This window comes from Otolemur garnettii, unplaced genomic scaffold (assembly GCF_000181295.1).
Source record: "Otolemur garnettii isolate 467f Iridium unplaced genomic scaffold, OtoGar3 scaffold00124, whole genome shotgun sequence".
In the NCBI taxonomy this organism is placed as follows: domain Eukaryota; kingdom Metazoa; phylum Chordata; class Mammalia; order Primates; family Galagidae; genus Otolemur; species Otolemur garnettii.
In genome coordinates, this window is record NW_003852519.1 from 195776 (window position 1) to 214939 (window position 19164).

General features: G+C 38.1%; 1 protein-coding gene and 1 non-coding gene across 2 annotated transcripts; both read left to right on the forward strand.

Moving 5' to 3' along the window:
- Positions 1-5221: 5221 nt before the first annotated feature.
- On the forward strand, positions 5222-7968 carry SMIM10L1 (small integral membrane protein 10 like 1). Its single transcript, XM_012810068.2, has one exon. The coding sequence runs from the start codon at positions 5458-5460 to the stop codon at positions 5662-5664; it is 207 nt and encodes a 68-aa protein (XP_012665522.1). The 5' UTR covers positions 5222-5457; the 3' UTR covers positions 5665-7968.
- Positions 7969-12698: 4730 nt separating this feature from the next.
- On the forward strand, positions 12699-12828 carry LOC111727801. The gene has a single exon (XR_002775264.1). It is a non-coding gene; the product is annotated as a small nucleolar RNA SNORA36 family (small nucleolar RNA).
- Positions 12829-19164: the final 6336 nt, after the last annotated feature.

A 19164-nucleotide genomic window follows, 5' to 3' on the forward strand; every position in this document is an offset into this window, starting at 1 on the left:
ATGAAAATTTTCACAAGAATTTGTTAAATTATATTTCGCACATAAAATGGCTTTCAAAGTCTCAACACTTAATTGTGATATGGCAGCCAAAAACCGTATATTCCCTTCCCATTCTCCCACCATTCCCTAGCTTGTCATGCATTCTTTCCAAAAATTGGGACTTTTTTAAAATGCCCCGCGACGCGGGACAAATCGTTAAAAATCGGAAAGTCTGGTCACCTTACCTATGTTGCCCAAGCTGGTGTCAAAATCTCAGCCTCAACCAATGAACTGAACTCAGTCTCCTGAGTTTCTGGGATTATAGGCATAAGCCTGTGTGCCCAGCACTATCACTGAGTCTTTGTTCAGTTTGTTGAACTGTCAAAGGAATCTTTCATCTCCAACACTAAGTTTTTCATTTCTATCCTTTTATACAGTTCCCATCTCTGCTAAGATTTTCTGTTTGTGCATGTTATTCACCTTTTCCCCTAGATTTTTAACATAATTAATCATCATTATTTTTAAAGCCTCTGATCATTACAACCTCTGTGCCACTGTTTTCTCTGACCAATGGCTGGCATTTTGCATGTGTGTCTGTGCTTAGGTTCAAACTGCTCTAGTGGTGGAATGCCACCACCTTGGGTTAAGGTGAGGACTGGAATGCCAAAGGAGTACAGTGTTCATGCTCAGCTTCAGGAGTGGACACATGCACCATTTCTTCCCAAACTCTTGCTGCTCTCCCCAAAACGTACTAATCTTGCTTGTTACTTACTGCAAAATTCAAGGTAGAGCAAAGGGATTCCTTTGTTCTCTTCCTCAAGCACCTGCCCATATGGTACATAAGCTATATATCTTTACCTCAGATGGGGGGATTTGTTAGTGTCCCAACCACCCCCACAACAACCCAAAAACTTCTTCCTAGAATCTGCTGGTTAAAAGCAGATTTCCTTTCCTCCACCTGTGGTAACAGACAGCTTTTACCTAGTGTCAGTATGGGAGTCCACGGCAGGCAGCCTTCCTGTTCCTCCTGAATGTCAGCCTAAATTTATCAGTGGAGGGTCTTGGTATTGGTTTCATCAGGTTAACTGGCCCCTGCCAGCAGCAGATGGCTTTTGCCTAGTATCCATGCAGAGTTCAGAGTGGGTACATTTTGTGCCCTTCCTAAGTAGCAGAGAGCTTCTGTGTATTGTCAGTGTGGGGCAGAGCAAGTAAGTTTCCTATCCTTCCCTCAGCAGACCTCTAACATGTTTCAGTGCAGATCCAGAGGTGCAGGCAGGTTTCTTACCCTTTCCCTGGTGCCAATCATCCTGACATCAGAGCAGGGACCAAGTTATTGTGGATTCCCTGCCTCTCACTCAGCAGCAAGTAGGTTTTGCTTAATAAAGATCCAGAACATAAGCAGTCTTCTTGCTTGTCCCCTGGTACTGGCCAACCACCACCTATTACTGATGCACAATCCAGAGTGCAGATGGGGTTTCCAGTTCTCTATTGTTCTACCTTCAGACTTAAGACCATATTCCCCTGCATTTCATATTACTATTGCTGCTATAACAAATTGCCACAAATTTAGTGATTTAAACACCACAAATTAATTATTTTATGATTCTATAGATCAAAAATCAAGGTGTCAGCAGGGTCATATTGTTTTCTGACGCTCTAGGTGAGAATCCATTTCCTTGCCATTCCAACTTATAGAAACTACCTGCAGACATGGCTCAGGGAGTCCTTTCCATCTTTAAAATCAGAAATGTTGCATCTCTCTAACCCTTCATCCACTGGCACACCTCTTTCTTTCACCCAGAAAGAATCTCTGCTTTTAAGGGCTCGTATGATTAGAATGGACCCACCTAAATAATCCAGAAAATCTTCTGTCTCATGAAGTATATCCTTAATCACATATGCAAAGTCCTTATAGCCATGTAAGGTTAGCATATTAAGTTAAAAAAAGATTAGAACATGGACATCTTTGGGAGACCATTATTCTGCCTACTATTCCATGTATCATAAAGGGGGCCTCCAATCTTTCAACGCTTAGTAGAGAGGTTCAGAAAAAGAAGCTAGCAATTGCTGATCATCTTGTGTCTGAGGCTCCCAGGCACTCTAAACTGTCATACTAAACTACAACTGAGTTTTTGTAAGAACTGGTTCAAATTTAAGCATTTTATTCTTATCTACCTCACAATAGATAGCTATTCTTCTCAAGTTCTGCCAAAAATTTAATAGTTCATGTGTCCAACTTGGAAAGGGTTGTCATCTTTTGGAATTCAATTTACCTGCTTACCTTGCAACTTCAGCTCTAACAAGCTCAAAATAAATTGTGACTTTGTAGCCTATCTAGTTTGTTCTCCTTGTTACAGTAGAAGCTACATTTTTACATGGTTTTCTGCCCCTCCCTCCCACCAAAAGGAGAATTCTCAAACTGGTTTTCAAAATACATACATATATCATATTCTTCCACATGTATCAGATATAAACTTATCGACTTCGTAAAAAAAATTTAGTGAAAGATCCAGATAGGTGACTTCTCACGCAGCTTCCTCTGCCTTTGTAACCAAGAGCAGAGTAATTTGACAACTATTCAGCATATCCCATTGTCTAGAAGAGAAGCAAGAGTGGAGAAAACAAACCAAGTTTTCCTGGAAAAGTAGAAATAACAGTATGTTTAGCTATAAATATATTAAAGCCATAGCAAAAAAAAAAAAAAAGAAAGAAAAAAAAGTTTTTATATAAACTTCTATGATTTCTTTTCCTAATACAAAAATGATTTCTTTTTTCCTAGCACAAAAATAAATTTTTGTGAAGCTTTCATAATGCCAAAGTTTTCTATCATATCAAGCCAAACAGTACAATCATCAATTCTAACAGCACCAACAGCATAGTATCTTTACTTATAACATACAGAGAGAAAATTCTTAATCTGTAATGTTGCAACTGATTCTCTGCTTCTGTATTAGACATCTGATGCTTGACTATACAGAAATTACCTAGGTTGTTATGTAACCTAATCATTGAGACCAACTGATACAATTTGGTTCCTTTAAAGAACTTTACTAAACCTCAAGCAGTTTTCACGTGTGTGATGATAATCAGAAGACTGAACTCAATTTGCTGGCATGAACATGTTGGATTAACTCACTGATCTGCAATTTCCTCGTATTTTCAGGCTTGGATCATTTGGATCCAATCCTTGCACTCTGAATGCACTTCTTACATATAATAGAGCATTTACGTTTGCAAATTCTCAAAAAAGGAATTAAAAATTTGGCAAGATGGTACTTTGCAGACCTACTATAGCTTACATTGAAATTTTTCCAAAGGATCAAACTAAATAAGTCTTTAAAAATGTATCAAAACTGGAATATAAAGCCAAAAATAGGAGAATAACAAAGATCAAGAAAGGAATGCCAAGTTAAGAGTCACTGAAGTACCCACAGAGAAATGGCTTAGGATATGCATTATTGCTGATAACTGGTTCATATGTACTATTAGTAAGAAGTGTAGATATTAGTCATTCAAACCTAAAGATCAAGGGATAGAATGAAAAGCACTAGTGGTCTTATCCTACTCTCCTCTATCAGGTTCAACTGATGGAAATCCTTCATCTTCAGAATATTAATGAGTTAAGATTTAGAGCTTTGTGAATGGCCTTCTTTGCCTATCCCTTCCCATTAGAATAAGCCCTCCATCTGGCTGCGTTAACAGTAGGTGGCTGCTATTTTCCCTACAGGCTCAGAGTGGAAAACTGGGTTTCCATGGAGTTAACTAGAGCAGAGGTGGGTGGGGAGTTGAGGTAGCACAAAGGAAGAGTTGAAGAGAGAATGAATCCACAAATCCAGGGACTTAATGACTCCTGTGACCCTGACTGGCTCTATTTATTCTTTCAATTTTTAATGAGAGTAAATTATACATGTGTACTGAAAATACATCTCCCGGTTCTTAAGAGTTGCCCATCATTCCTCTTGCCTCTTCAGTCTGTGCTGTCTAGTTGCTAGGATGGTATTGGTACAGCAAAGTAGCAAAAGAAGAAATTCTAGCTGGGAACACACAATTATATTTTATAAATTTCACAGTAGCATTTTATTTGTATCAGTCATATCAAAAGTAGGATAAATAGAAACAAAAGTACTCTAATATACCTAATTGTGCTTTAAATAGTACTGGAGATATGCAGTCCGGGGGAAATGTGAAATATTTGAAGATGCTTTTCAGAGCCAGACTGTAATTATATCCAAAGGATATAATCAGAAATCATATATTTGAATAATCCACGAATACAGAGGGTGTATGTGATGAAAAATACAGAGCTTTCTAGTTAAAATAGAAGATTAGTTAAGGTAATGAAATATACATCATGTAAATGTCAGGAAAAATAGTGTGACTATGGGAGAATTACTGTGATGTTAATCTAAGGGTATTAAGAATTTAAAAGTGGGGTTAGTGTCCATAGACCAGTGGTTAGGGCACCGGCCAAATACCCCAAGGCAGGCAGGTTAGAACCCGGCCAGGGCCTCCTAAACAATGACAACTACACCTACAACAGCCAGGTGCTGTGGCGGGGCCTGCAGTCCCAGCTACTTGGGAAGCTGAAGCAAGAAAATCACATAAGCCCAAGAGTTAAAGCTTGCTGTGAGCTGTGACGCCACAGCACTCTACCAAGGGTGACAAAGTGAGACTGTCTCAAAAAAAAATTTTTTGAGTTTGAAAGCAGAAGTAGCATGTGCCTACCCAGAGGTTTCATAGGTGCAGCTCCATGCATTAATAACTGAAGTTTTCATAGCTCATGAGAATTTTTTAATGGGTTTACATGTGTGGAAACATTATTTTGTTATATACGTCCAGCAAAAAACAAAGTGTGTGTATATACATGTGTGTACTTTTTTCTTTTTGCTTAAATATGTGTGCAATTTCTGCCATATGCAATTTAAATAGTCCTAACACACAAAAAATTATACCCTAAGATGGTGATCCTTTACAGTCACGGTATATTATGATTGCAGAGTCTTTGTGCCTGTACTGACTTATGTAAGGAGATCATCTTGTCTTAACGGCACAAAAGCAAAAGGGTGAGATTCCTGGCTAATATCCCGGATCACATAGCAGGCAAACCCAACTTTCAATCCCACTTGGGCCCTTACAAACTGTGTGTCCTAGGGAAAACACATCATTTTATTTAGCTTTTTCATTTTAAAGTAAAAATAGTATCTGCAAGGCTGTCCGTATATGTTATATAACATACCCTGTTCCGGCTCTACCACTGGTTAAGCAATGGTAAATACCACTATGAGAGGCGGACAGGAAGGGGAGGAGCGCCAGAGGCGGCTGGGGCCGCTCGCCGCACTGCAAGAAGCGACAGCAGCGGGAGGCGCAGGTGTGAGCCCGGAGGTGGCTTTGGCCCTGGTCCTGGCGGTCACTTAGGGGTTCGCGGGGCCTGCGGTGACCCCCGGCTCCAGACGGTGGGCGGCCAGCGACAAAGGGCCCATGGCCTCAGCTGCGGCTCCGTCTTCCCTGGCCGTCAGGGCCCCGAACCCGGTCGCGACCCCCACCTCGTACGGGGTCTTCTGCAAGGGGCTCTCCCGCACCCTGCTCGCCTTCTTCGAGCTGGCCTGGCAGCTGCGCATGAACTTCCCGTACTTCTACGTCGCGGGCTCAGTGATCCTCAACATCCGCCTGCAGGTACACTTTTAGAGCCGTGACTAAGCTGCCGGTCTCCGGGACCGGCGCGATGACCGATTCCCAGGGGGGCCCGCGCCGTAACGGAGCTGCAGGCGAAGGACCCCGTAGTCTCGCGAGAGTGCCCGGGCGCCTTCCGCGGCTGCGCTCTGCGTTCCCAGCCGAGCTCAGTGGAGGGTGGCGGAAAGGCTGCATCTACCGGAAAGGGGAAATGCGCGGTTCCGGGAGCGGAGGACTTGGTCAGGACCCCCCGAAGGTGTAAGAAACAGACTCCGGACGAATTTCAGGAAGCGATAAAGAGTACAGGATGCATTATCTAAAACGAAATGCCGGGAAGGCCAAATATTTTCAGGAAGAAAATCAAACTTTCGTAATACTGGATTGAATGATAAGCAAGACTTGAATAAGAAGCCGAAGATGTGGAGGATGTGATATGGAAGGCGTATATTTTATCATCCCACAAGAAAAACTTTCAGTGAAAAACCCAAAACTGTACAGGAAAATCATCTTCCAAATACCAAACACAGAATGCTGCAGGATTTTGAACAAATGGTAGGAGTGCAAGAAAATAAACTTTCACTTCAATGTTCCTGTGAACAGCATGTGGATCAAGACCTTGGAGCCAAAGAAAAGGAAACTTTGTTGTAGCAGACAGCTTGGCTGTTCAGTAAATAACATACAAGTAATAATGTAGATGTTTATGGTTTTTATCCTGTTTAGGGCAATACTTAATTATGGTTACAAAGTAGAATGCAAATGTTATCTGCTGAGTTTTAAAAATACAGTTGGGAATACAGAATGTTAAGGAAGAGAAGACAAGGGTAAATTGGTTGTAGTGCCCTTATAAAGTGAGAAATTGAGAAATACAGAATGTTGTTGGGGGGCAAAGACATTACTTTCAGGGTAGCCTTGTAACTGTCCTAAAGAGGGAAAGAGGTAAGGGAAAAGAGCATGAAGTCAGCAAGAAATGCCTAATGATCTTGATTTCAGATGGGATGTCTCAAAAAGAAAAAAGAGTAACTGGTGTATTTTAACATGGGCTAGAGATTTTTCAGAGACCCTGGGACTGAATTAGTAGAGTTTTCAAAACTTTTCAAAACCTGAGTTAGTTATGAACCCCAGGAAAATATTAATAAAAATTCAAAAACAATACATACATTAACTGTGAATAATAATCATGTAAGTCAGTTATAATTATATAAATATTGAATGTTGCTTTAACATGAAGTGATTGTATAACATTGAAAGGATGAGAAAGAACAGACAAATGTGTGTGTGATGATGGAAGGTCAGACCTAATACAGAAAAGTCAAAGCAGTACAGATGTATTTTTTTAAATAAAGTAAATAAAAAACAGCTAAGAATTAAAAAGTCTTGAGAAAGGAAATCAAGGGTAAGTAGAGAAAAGCAAAGGCTTGCTGTTTTTCACTGGCAGTCTAATGGTATTATTTGATTATCTTTGGACATACGTATTTGCTTTCCTTTCACTAAAAACTGATTTAAATAAATTTCATTTTTAAAAGTTCTCCAGGGCGGTGCCTGTAGCTCAAAGGAGTAAGGCACCAGCCCAATATGCCGGAGGTGGCGGGTTTAAACCCAGCCACAGCCAAAAACCACAAAAAAAAAAAAAAAAAAATCTCCAGATAATTCAAATGTGTACCACTGGTTAGGAGCCACCAGAGTAGAATGGGATTGAGTTCCTAAATCAAGCAGATCTGTGTTAAAGTAAAAACTGTATTCTGTGGCTTTAGGTTGAGTCCATTCAACAGTTCAATTACCCCATTGTGATTCTGAAAATTGGAAATGTGCTTGCTTCAGTGTTTGTTATGTACACAATAAGCAGTATTTGTTGTAACAGAATAACCACATTAAAATGTGATTGAAATGTAAAACACACATATGGAAAGCCTGCTTTTCCAGAGGTTTGCAGTCAGAAAGGAGACAAGTAGAGTACTGACTTGTCAGAGGATGGGGAAGGAGCCTCCAGGATCATTTTAGGTGAGACATTTGAGTAGAAAGGGGTCATTATTCCCAAAAGTAAAGAATTAAACTAGTTGCAGTGTTCTGTAATATATTTCACTCATTGAGTCCAGCAAACAATATTTAGCGGTTTTAATATAAGCATCCAGCTCCGGCCAGCATCGTGTATTATTTGAGGTAATTATTCTTTATGTTCTTGGTCCCTTCCCTCCAGCCAAATTCTACTTAGCACATCTCTTCTCTCTGCCTCCTCTGCCCTTTGTCTGCCTATAAATGTTCTACTTTTGTTTTAAGACTGAGCTTAGATGGCAATTTTTCCATTAAATTTATCCCACATTTCCCTGACTATATTGTCGCTCACTTATTCTAATCCTCTGGGGGTTGTGTTCATCTCAACTTGTACCATTTTCATAGGCTGCCTTACTTCCCCTTATTGCACATTAATTATCTGTCATGTTTTTATTTTTTATAACTAAAAAGACAAGTTTCCTAGGCGATGACAGAGTGTAGGAGCCAAAACATAAATAGAAATGTAGTTCAATCAATGAAATGGTATTACTAAGGAACTTAGAATAGTGGCATTACTGTTTCTGAATGTATCTGTCAGTAGTCCTGAAATGATTACATAGAGTGGGGTTCTCTATTTGGATAGGTACAAGAACATTTGTTTCTTTCAACTTTTTTTCTTACTGTTGGTCATTTGTTGCGCTGTAGATACTAAGGCACTTTAGCGGCCTTTAGTATTTAATCATATCTTCCAACTAGCTTGGAAGCTCCTTGAGAGAAGATCCTTATCCAGTTTTACATCTTGAGGTATCAGCAAGTAGATAACTAGGATCAAAATGTAAGCTCTGGTATTTACCACTTACTCTTCCACAGTCACTCTTAATCTTGATGTGTGTTTTTCCTCCCACATGAAACAATCCTAAGAAGTTTCCCAAGAGAGAAAACATGATTTTTAGCCTGACTAAACCACTTAATATTCTATCACGAGTAAGTTTATTCTTCCTGGCACACTACCAGGTTCAAAAAATTTTGTTGGGTGGTGCCCGTGGTTCAAAGGAGTAGGGCACCAGCCCCATATACCAGAGGTGGTGAGTTCAAACCTGGTCCTGGCCAAAAACAGCAAAAAAAAAAAAAAATTTGTTCTCTGCTCTATCTCCAAGCCTTATAACACTGCCTAAGTGCAAAATAGGTAATAAACACTATTAAATGGATAAGTGAATGGCAACTTAGTTGATATTCTACACATTGTCTCCAGTCAGTAAAGGAAACATAAATTCTAAGGTGACTATTTTTGTTGCACCTAGGTTCAGCTTTTTGAGATCATCATGAATATTCATCAGTCCCCAGATCCCTCAAACATGAAGAAAAAAAGAGGCAATATGATTATTACCAATAAAGAAATAACTTATTAATAGTAACTGATTTTTAAAATTGCTGGGAAATGGTAACTAGGTGTTACAGCTTATTCTACCTAAAAGGGAAATAGTATAGGGATATACATAATCTGTAGCACTGGAAATATATATTTTTTTAATTTCTAGGGCAAAAGTATGTGGTATTGTTTGACCAAAAGTGTCATCATCACCCTCATCTAAATTTTATTGGGTTTTACTTTTTATTTTTTTGAGACAGAGTCTGACTATGTTGCACTCTGTAGAGTGCTGTGGCATCAGCTCACAGCAACCTCAAACTCGGGCTTAAGCGATTCTTTTCCCTCAGCCTCCCAAGTAGCTGGGACTACAGGCGCCTGCCACAATGCCTAGCTATTTTTGTTGTAGTTGTCACTGTTTAGCAGGCCTGGCCCAGGTTCGAACCCTCCAGCCCCAGTGCATGTGGTGGGTACCCTAACCACTGAGCTAAGGTTGTCAAGCTGCGGATTTTAGGAACTATGAGAAATTATTCTTACATACATATCTCCATTAATCCTCTCCTGTGCCCTGTGAGGAAAACATTTTCTTCAGCATTTTTCAGGCAAAGAAGTTAGGATTTAAAGAAGCTAAGTAACTTCCCAAGGTGATAATAACTAGCCAGCCCACAATTGAGTCTGCAGTAATCCCTAAAGACATATTTCATAAGGAGTTAATTTTTTAATTGTGTAGACAATTACAAGTCATCCTGTTTCCTTCCTCAATTTCCAAACAAGGCTTTTTAAAAATATAATTGAAGGCCTTCTATACTACAATATAAATATTTCACATGATTTAATGTATAAATTCAAATACTTACACTCACTGCTCACTAAAGTGTATTGGCCCATTGTATTTTATTTGGAGAAGTGGGTGGAAGCAGAGTGAGTGGAAGGACATTTTCTCTAGAATAAAAGAGAAACAGTTTTCTTCCCTCTATAGAGTAGTGATCAGACAGTCCTGTATTTTGAAGTCATGTTTGTTGTTTCCTTTAGGATCCCTAAATAATTTTTTTGTTACAACATCTGGCAGTTTGCTATTAATGGGACATCTTTCTGGAAGAACATCAATAGCATTTGACTGAGTAAAGAATTAAATAAAGCTGACATACAGAGGCATAAAGTGATAAGGAATGAAAGTATAGGGCCAAAAAGGGATAGGTAAATCATCATGCCAGAAACTTTGAGCCTGGAAAGTAGTCTGAAGATGAGACTTGCAAAGTTTCAAGCAAGTAGACATGGAAAACTATTAGAATTCCCAGCAAGCAAGTTGGATTGAGTCATGTGAATCAATCTTTTGAATTACCCCAGGTGTTGGGAATTTTCTTGCAATTTTAACAAGTATATTTGCACTACGGTCTGAATATATTCTCCCACACACACACTTTTTTTTTTTTTTTTTTAAGAGACAGAGTTTCACTTTGTTGCCCTCAGTAGAGTGCTCTGGCATCACAGCTCACAGCAACCTCCAGCTCTTGGGCTTAGGTGATTCTCTTGCCTCAGTACCTCCCAAGTAGCTGGGATCAGAGGCACCTGCCACAACACCTGGCGATTTTTTTGTTGTTGCAGTTTGGCCAGGGCCAGGTTTGAACCCACCACCCTTAGTAGATGGGGCTGGCGCCCTACTCACTGAGCCACAGGCAGTGCCCCCTCCAAAATTTTTTATGCTGACATCTTGCCCTCTCAAAGTGATGGTGATAGGATATGGAGCCTTTGGGAAGTGATCAGGTCATGAGGATGGAATCTTCTGGAATAGGATTGCTGTCCTCATAAAGGAGACCTAGAAAGGATTAGCCTGCTCATACTGCCATGTGAGGTTACAGCAAAATAGCCATCTGTGAGTAAACAAGAAAGTGGACCATCACCACTTAATTAGGGCCCCAAGTTCTCCGGAAAATGGTAACTGGGTGTTATAGGTGGTTCTCTCTCAAAGGGAAATAGCTTGGTAATATATAATCTAGGGGATAGGGAAGAAGGCAGCACCAAATTTGTGGTTGCCTTGTTTTTGGACTTCTCAGCCTCCAGAACTGAGGGAATGAATTTCTGTTGCTCATAAGCCACCCGGTTTATGGTATTTTATTGCTGCAGCCCAAACAGTTGCTCACCAGGATTACAATAGGCCAGGTCATGAATCTTTTCAGAGCTGAAGTAAAACTCCTCCAAACCCCCACTCCCTACAAATATAAATTTCAGCAATACTCTTGGGACGATTGAAAGCTCAAAAGGACATTCCCAAGTGTCTACTACAATGCAATGAAGAAACTATGAAAATCTTAGTAGCTTTATTGCAGGACATCTGAAGACACCCCTGCCAGTTTCTGTCCTGATTTGGGATCTGTAGTAAACATTAGAAAATCTTGACCATCATTATGGCTTCTAACACCAAGTATGTGACTTTATTCACATTAAGATAGTGGGATCAATGAACAATAAAGAGGAATGGAGATGTTTCTTTTATATGAGAGGGGAGTTAGGTACACCTTTTCATGGACCAAAATGAGGAAAAATAAGTCATCACACAACCAAATTATAAAGTACTATAACAAGTACTCTTATGTCTTGACTATGAGATCATAGCTACAAAAATAGAGATAGTGTCCAGCAGATTTTTTTTAATGTTTAAAGTGAAAAGTCATTATTTTGGTATATGCAATATGATCCCATTTATTTAAAAATAAAATTACATATTTGCTTATATACGCATAAAAATTTTCTGAAAATTACATAAGAAACTGTTAACTAGATTACCTTTGGAGAATAGTATTGGGGGTTAGGATGTGAAGAGGGAGACCTTTTCATTTATACACTGTTTTGAATTTTTTGTCATGTGTACTTAAAAAACACAAAATTGAGGAGGGATCCTCCTACTCAAAAATGATGAAGCATTCTTTCAAGTACATTTCTCTAGGATTTAAATTTGATATTTTTCAAGCCAAACTGACTTAAAGTACTTGATGTTTTTTCAAATGTATTTCTAACCATATTAGTAGGGTCACACCTATTGACAGGCTTTTCAAACAATCACATTGCTATATTTTTAAAGATGACATTTTTAAGCAGCCATTTTAGCTTATTAATTGATAGAAAGCTTTGGCAGTATCTCAAACTGAAGGCAAAGAAGAAGATAGAAGCTTTACAATTCAGAAGCCAGGTTCTATCAATTATGAAAGGGAAACTAAATTATTTCTAGAACTACCTTGTTTATCGAACACTGGGTTAATGAATAGGTGTAGCACTATGCAAGTTAGGATCGCATCTTCATCTTAAGCTATGTCTACATTGGTGACCCCCCACCAAATAGTTAAAATTGAAAATAGTCCATCTTTCACTTGGAATTTTATCTACAAATACATAGGTACAAAAGTTTTGAGATACACAAAAATCAAGAAAGGTAACATCTGTGCCAATGGAAACAAATGAAGCCCTCCCAGCAACACCAATAAGCCGAGCAAGTTGAAACTTCCACAGGTAAATCAGAAAAAACACTGTTGACTGTGTTTCTTGGAAGTGAAATAATGGACCATAATACAGTTTGTCTTTCATAGTGACCCACGTAAGCCCCCTCAAAAAAAAAAAGTTGGGACATAGGTCACTGTAGACAACATTAACCAGTGTTAACAGGTGAGTAAACTGTGGTAGTATAGGTTTTGTGGAAGCCTTCCTTGTTTGTTTAATTAAGGAAATCCTTCCTTGTTCTGTTAATTAAACTTTGGGACATTGAAATGGGATAGTGAAAATGACTGGGTAGAAGGCATTATTCTATTCATTTATCTTCTAGCCTTACAAAAATGAACAAAAAAAAAAAAATTAAGGAAATCCCTGGCTCACAGGATATGAGATTAATTAAGAACAGCAGAAATCCCTCTGTACCATCAGAGAATCAATAGAGATGATGACATTCTCTGAAATATGTATTGACCCCTGCATATTTCCACTAGGACTTTCTCAGCTCAAGACAACATGGTTTGCATGCTCTAAAATCTTCTCTGCCTAAGTTCTGGGTCTATGGCAGGGCTCATGTATGATCCTGTTTTGGCTTTAGAAGCATTAATTTGCAACTCTTCTATAAATCAATGGTGTGACACAACTGGAAAAAAAACTCATGACCTCAATATTATAAAAAATGTTTATTTTAGGGGAAAGTGGCAAGAAAGCAATGACAATTTTATTTTTTGGCCCCAGAATAGGTTACAATTTTCTATAGATTGCTTAAGGATGTGATAGTCGTAGTTTTCTTGGATCATGTTTTATGCCTTCCACCCAGGCACTTGTTATAGACATGGTGCTGCAGAGCTTAATCTCAAAATTCATTATAATTGAGAGAATAGTAGCCATCCATCCCAGGCTAGGACCTAAGCTTCGTCTTTTAATAGTCATTTGCTGTACTTTTATTTCAGGAATAGATCCCTGCTCCTTCTTGCTCTTCTCTCCAAGGTTAGTCCATAAGAAATGAAAACTTAACCCTAATGAGACAATGAAGACTGCTAAGTCCCACTCACAAGAAGGAAGGGTTGTACACAGTTGTTTAAATCTTTTGTATCTTGATCATTAAAGAAAAGTTTAATAATGCTAAATGTAAGTCAAAAACTACAACAAAATATTCACAGCATTTTCTAATAAGTACAAAGTAATCTTTAACTTTTTTACTGAAAGGAGTACATTCTAAATTATCTTTGCTATCTGAACCTACATATAGCCACTGTGATTTTAATTTTACCTTTCCCAATGACAATGATTTGGAAATTTCTTATATCATGTCTAACACAACGAATGGAATTTAAAGAATCTAAATGTCCGTATAGGCCTGGAAATACATGCATTGTCATCACCATAATCACCATCAATACATCAGAGCGCCATACAGCACAGTTTCCTGGAGTGAAAGCACATTTTACGAAGCCCTTTATAGTTCTTACTTTCTTCCCATATCTACAACTGACCTACCGCTCCATCAAAATTAACTTATGAATAACATCTTTTCAACATTTGTTTTCTTTTTTTTTTTTTTTTTTTTGAGACAGAGCCTCAAGCTGTCCCCCTGGGTAGAGTGCCGTGGCATTTCAGCTCACAGCAACCTCCAACTCCCGGGCTCAAGCGAGTCTCTTGCCTCTGCCTCCCAAGTAGCTGGGACCACAGGCGCCCGCCACAGCGCCCGGCCATTTTTTGGTTGCAGCCGTCATTGTTGTTTGGCGGGTCCGGGCTGGGGATTCGAACCTGCCACCCTAGGTGTATGTGGCTGGCGCCTTAGCCGGTTGAGCCATAGGCGCTGAGCCTCAACATTTGTTTTCTATAGTTTCTTTTTGTTTCCTTCTGTCACTGAAAAATTGCAGCAATTGTAAACCCTAACCGAGATTTCTTCATTATTGATAGTTTTTAAATATGTTTACAATTAGTATCTCTAGAAATTATTATTTACAAACTGTTATATTCAAAACTATAACATCACTAACAAGCACAGTTTTATTACCTGCCTTAAGCTTAAAAACATTTTTAGCTACTTTGATTTAAATAACTTTATTCTAAAAGTCAAACCAGCATCATCCACAAATATCTAAAATTTATACAAATACGTGACCTTCTCTTACAAGCTTTCCTTTCAGTTCTTATCGCTAGTGATTTGGGTGTGTTACTTTTCTTTGACAAGGAACACTAGTATTCATGGTATAACAAAACATACAGAGAGGCACACACAAATTCAGCGTTAAAGTGTGATTATTTTGAATTTCGTAAAGTAGAAATGTAAGCATGGTTACGCACCTAGAGATAATTATTCAATTTCTCTTTATAAATTCATTTGACTTTTATCTTACACAGGTAGCTCAGTTTGTATTTCTAGCAGAAAGGACTCCTAATGATAGAACACTCTTTTTTTTTTTTTAAATTGTATCTGTTGTTATAAGATTATGTGCTTTGAATATTTATTTATTGTTTACTTAGTATTATAAAAATATTTCAGCTACTCATCTTGGAGAGGATTTTCATTTCTAAATGGTTTTTCTTCTCACATGTGAATCTAATTACACATTTGCCAATACATATTAAATTAATACATGTTGCATTATATATTTTACATTCATATAAGTCTCGAATATTTCCTTGTTATTAGCAAGTGTTATAATGACAATCATGCCTGCTCTTTTAAAAAATCTAAAAATCTAATATTGTGAGTACATTGTTTTATGGGTCGTTCTACAAAAATTCTGTGATTCTCAATGGTGTCTAAAAGAATTCAGTGAGAAAAAGAGAAGTTAAATGGATTTTCAATGTCTTCTCTTTAATTCTCCTGAAATATAAAAAATTCTGGAAAAGTCTATGAAGCTAAAAGTTTCATTCTTTTTAAGTGGCACTTAAGATGCCGCAGCAGTCCCACAGCCGTCTGTCTCAGCTTGCTATTTATAAAAATTAGAACAAATGAGTGGCCTGAAGGAAATATGGTCGATGTTACTGTGACCAAGAAAGCAGCCTGGTCTTTCTTCAGGAAGAGGAAAATCCAACCTGATAGTATGATAGAAAAAAAGTGAATAATGAAGAACAGGAGGAAGGACATCACCATTTTTAGGGCCCTCCAATGGGCCTGGGTGCTAAGATCCTTGGAGCCCAAGGAGTTGAGCTGCAAATTTTTGATGTGTCTCATCAAGGACAGAAATAAAAGGAGCAGTGAGGTCAGGGACAGAAGAAATGGAATTAAGTAGGTCAAACTGAAAACTGTCCAGCTTTTAAAATATAGAGTTGTACTTACTCTGGACGATAAAGTTGAGTTTCTTTCATATCTGTAATTGATAGTAAGCCAGAAGTCACTTAATGTGTCTGTTAATGCCAAGTTGGAAAATAGTAAGGACAGAGACACCAGTTGGAGCACAAGCAGCACTCTGCTAATTCTCCACCTTAGCCAGATGAAGCAGGGGTGGGAGAAACTGGCTATTTTAAAGAAGTAGAAAACACTTAGACAGGTGGCAAACCAGGTAGCTAAGTGATTGGTTATTGACCAAACCATAGCAAGAAATTTTGCCAGTTTATCAATGACATATAGATGTGGATATAACACCGTTATAAATAACTGGCATTGCGTAATCCAAAGTTGACCAATTCTGGAGATGGCAAGGCTGGTAAGGATGCAGTCGAATATTGAGATCTTTTGACTCTTCACCCAGTCAATGCAGTTAACAAGAGCAATGAACCCATTCCCCAAGATTCCAGTTATTAATGTTCCCATTTCCACTATGAAAAAGGCACTTCCAATTCCAGATGACATTTCTACAGAAAGCTAATACTGCTTTACTGATACTTTTTGCTGTCAAAAAGTTGCCGAATAATATCCAGGTTGATGCTTCTCACTTCATGTTAAAAATACTCAAAATAACTGAGAATGTTCTGCTATTTGCTACCATCTCATTTATCTTCACAAACAATCTTTTCTCTTTTTATAGTAATCCCAGCCATAGGCCTGAAATATGTGTGCAAGGAGATCCCATCTCCCAGATCTTAATGGAAAACTCAACATTACTTTCAGTCAAGCTACTGGCTTTCAAATTAAATAGTAAATGTGCCCAGTCATCATTTGCACTGGCAGCAATTTCCCACTTGTGAGGACATCTGGAAGGGTGAAGTCGGCTAGGTAAACATGCAAATATAAGAGAAATTTCTTTACACTGGTTTGTATTTCCTCTTCAGTTGAAACTCAATACCATTTGGATTTGAGTATCTTAATGTTCATAGAATTCCCTAAAATAATCTCTATAATATACACACTGTTCATCAGTTCCACTAAGTATGTACATAAAATCCATCATATTTCAGATTCTGCTATAGATGAATTGAGTGTAATAGAAAGAAGCAACATCAGAGAGCTCACAAGTGAGAAACAAAATTAAGCTGTTACTGTTAAGTGTGACAAAGTTTGCTCTAAATACAATTATAACACCAAGGAAAATTTTACAAAATCTATGGTCAACAGTTAATTCTTCACAAGGATAGTGACAAGCAGCTTGGTCTTGAAGCTTTTAGGATTTCTTGCAGAAATAAATAAAAGAAGAAATGATTTTACTTATAATGATGTAAAAGTATAGGCAGAAGTAACAGACACATACCTCTACCTGAGGTGCTTTTCTGAATTTTGAACTTGGTTTCCAGTAAGTTGCTGGACATTTGATTCTGAATAAGCTATTATCAGCTGAAAGTTTAAAAAAAAAAAATTTTTTAAAGATCAAAAAATAGCAAAAAATAAAAAAAGGCACCAAAGAATAGAAGGGAAGTTCTTTTTCTTAATTCTTCCAGTGGTAAATTCTTTGTCTCATAAAAATTATTAATTCATACAGCCAGGCTTGGTGGCTCATGCCTGTAATCCTAGCACTTTGGGAAGCCAAGGTGGGATGATTGCTTTCAGGTTAGGAAGTTGAAACCAAGTTGAGAAAGAGTGAGACCTCATGTCTTCCAAAAAGAGAAAAATTAGTTGGGCGTGGTGGTACTCACCTATAGTCGCAAGGTACCTGGGAGGCTGAGGCAGGAGAATCACTTGAGCCCGGGAGTCTGAGGTTGCAGTGAACTATATGATGCCACTGCACTCTAGCCCAGGTGACAGAGTGAGACCCTGTCAAAAAAAAAAAAAAATGAATTCACATTAAAATATATTTTATTTTATATTATTACTTATTTGCATTATTTTGTAGGGGTTTTGAACATTTTAAAAAAATACTATTGCCCACCCTTTCTGCTTGGAGAAGGCTCTTACTCTGTCTGTGGAGTAGGATCTGTTGTCTGTATCTCAACAAACTTTATGTTGCTCGTAGCCTCTAACTTGAAGTCTTTCCCACATGAAGCCAGGAACCCACTTGGCAAGTTCAGGGGACTTTCCTCCCTTCCTTGGGACACCTCCCACATCAAATTAACTGAAGAGCTTATGTATTCCTCCCACTAACATTACTTTTTTATTTTTTGGCTTGAATCACACAGTTTTCTTAAATTTCTCTTATTTCCTCCCTGCGTATGTGTCATCTCCAGTGAAATGACATCCCTGAGCTTTATATTTGCCTCTTTCTATTGTCCCTCTATTCCCCTCCTTTTTTGGGCCTCCCTGTAGTCTCAGAGTAGCCAGCAACAAGGCTCAAGTATGTGTGATATTTTCTTTGTCCTATCATTAGCACACTTTCCCACTTACTTGCCAGCAAAAAAATATATATATAGTCTCCTGGTTCGTTTTTGAATCACAACTTGGCAAAAGCCTTTTCTACATCAATTGAGAGAATCATGTGGTCAATTTTGTCTTTAATTTTATTTATGTGGTGAATTACATTTATGGATTCATGTATATTGAACCAACCTTGCATCCCTAGGATAAAATCCACTTGATCATGATGTGTAATTTTTTTAATATGTTACCATTTTCTGTTTGCTAGGATCTTATTGAATATTTTTGCATTGATATCCTTTAATGATATTGGCCGATAGTTTTCCTTTTTTGTTGGGTCCTTTTCTGGTTTTGGAATCAGGGTGATATTTGCTTCATAGAACATGTTGGGGAGGATTCCTTCCTTCTGTATGTTTTGGAGTAAGTTCTGCAACATAGGTACTAGTTCCTCTTTGAAAGTTTCATAGAATTCTGCTGTGAAACAATATGGTCCAGGACTTTTCTTTTCGGAAGATTTTGTATTGTTGATGTAGTTTCAGTGCTTGATATAGATTTGTTCAGAATTTCTAATTCTTTCTGGTTGACTTTAGGAAGGTGGCTTGATTTCAGGTATTGGCCCATTTCCTTTACATTTTTAAATTCCTGGGCATAGAGTTTTTTTGTAGTAATCATGAAAGGTATTTGGTATTTCTATGGTATCTGTTGTTTATTTTCCCTTTTTCATTTCTGATGGAAATTATTAGAGATCTTACTTTTCTGTTTCTGGTTAGTCTGGCCAAGGATTTATTGATTTTATTAATCTTTTCAAAGAACCAACTTTGTTTTGCTGCTCTTCCTGATGATTCTTGTGTTCTCAATTTCATTTGATTCTGTGCTAATTTTGTTTTTTTCTTTTTTTCTACGAGGTGTGGGTTTGGGTTGTTCTTTTCCAGTTGCTTGAAATGGCCCATTAGGCTGCTGACTTGCTATCTTTCTGTTTTCCTTTTTTTTTTTTTTTTTT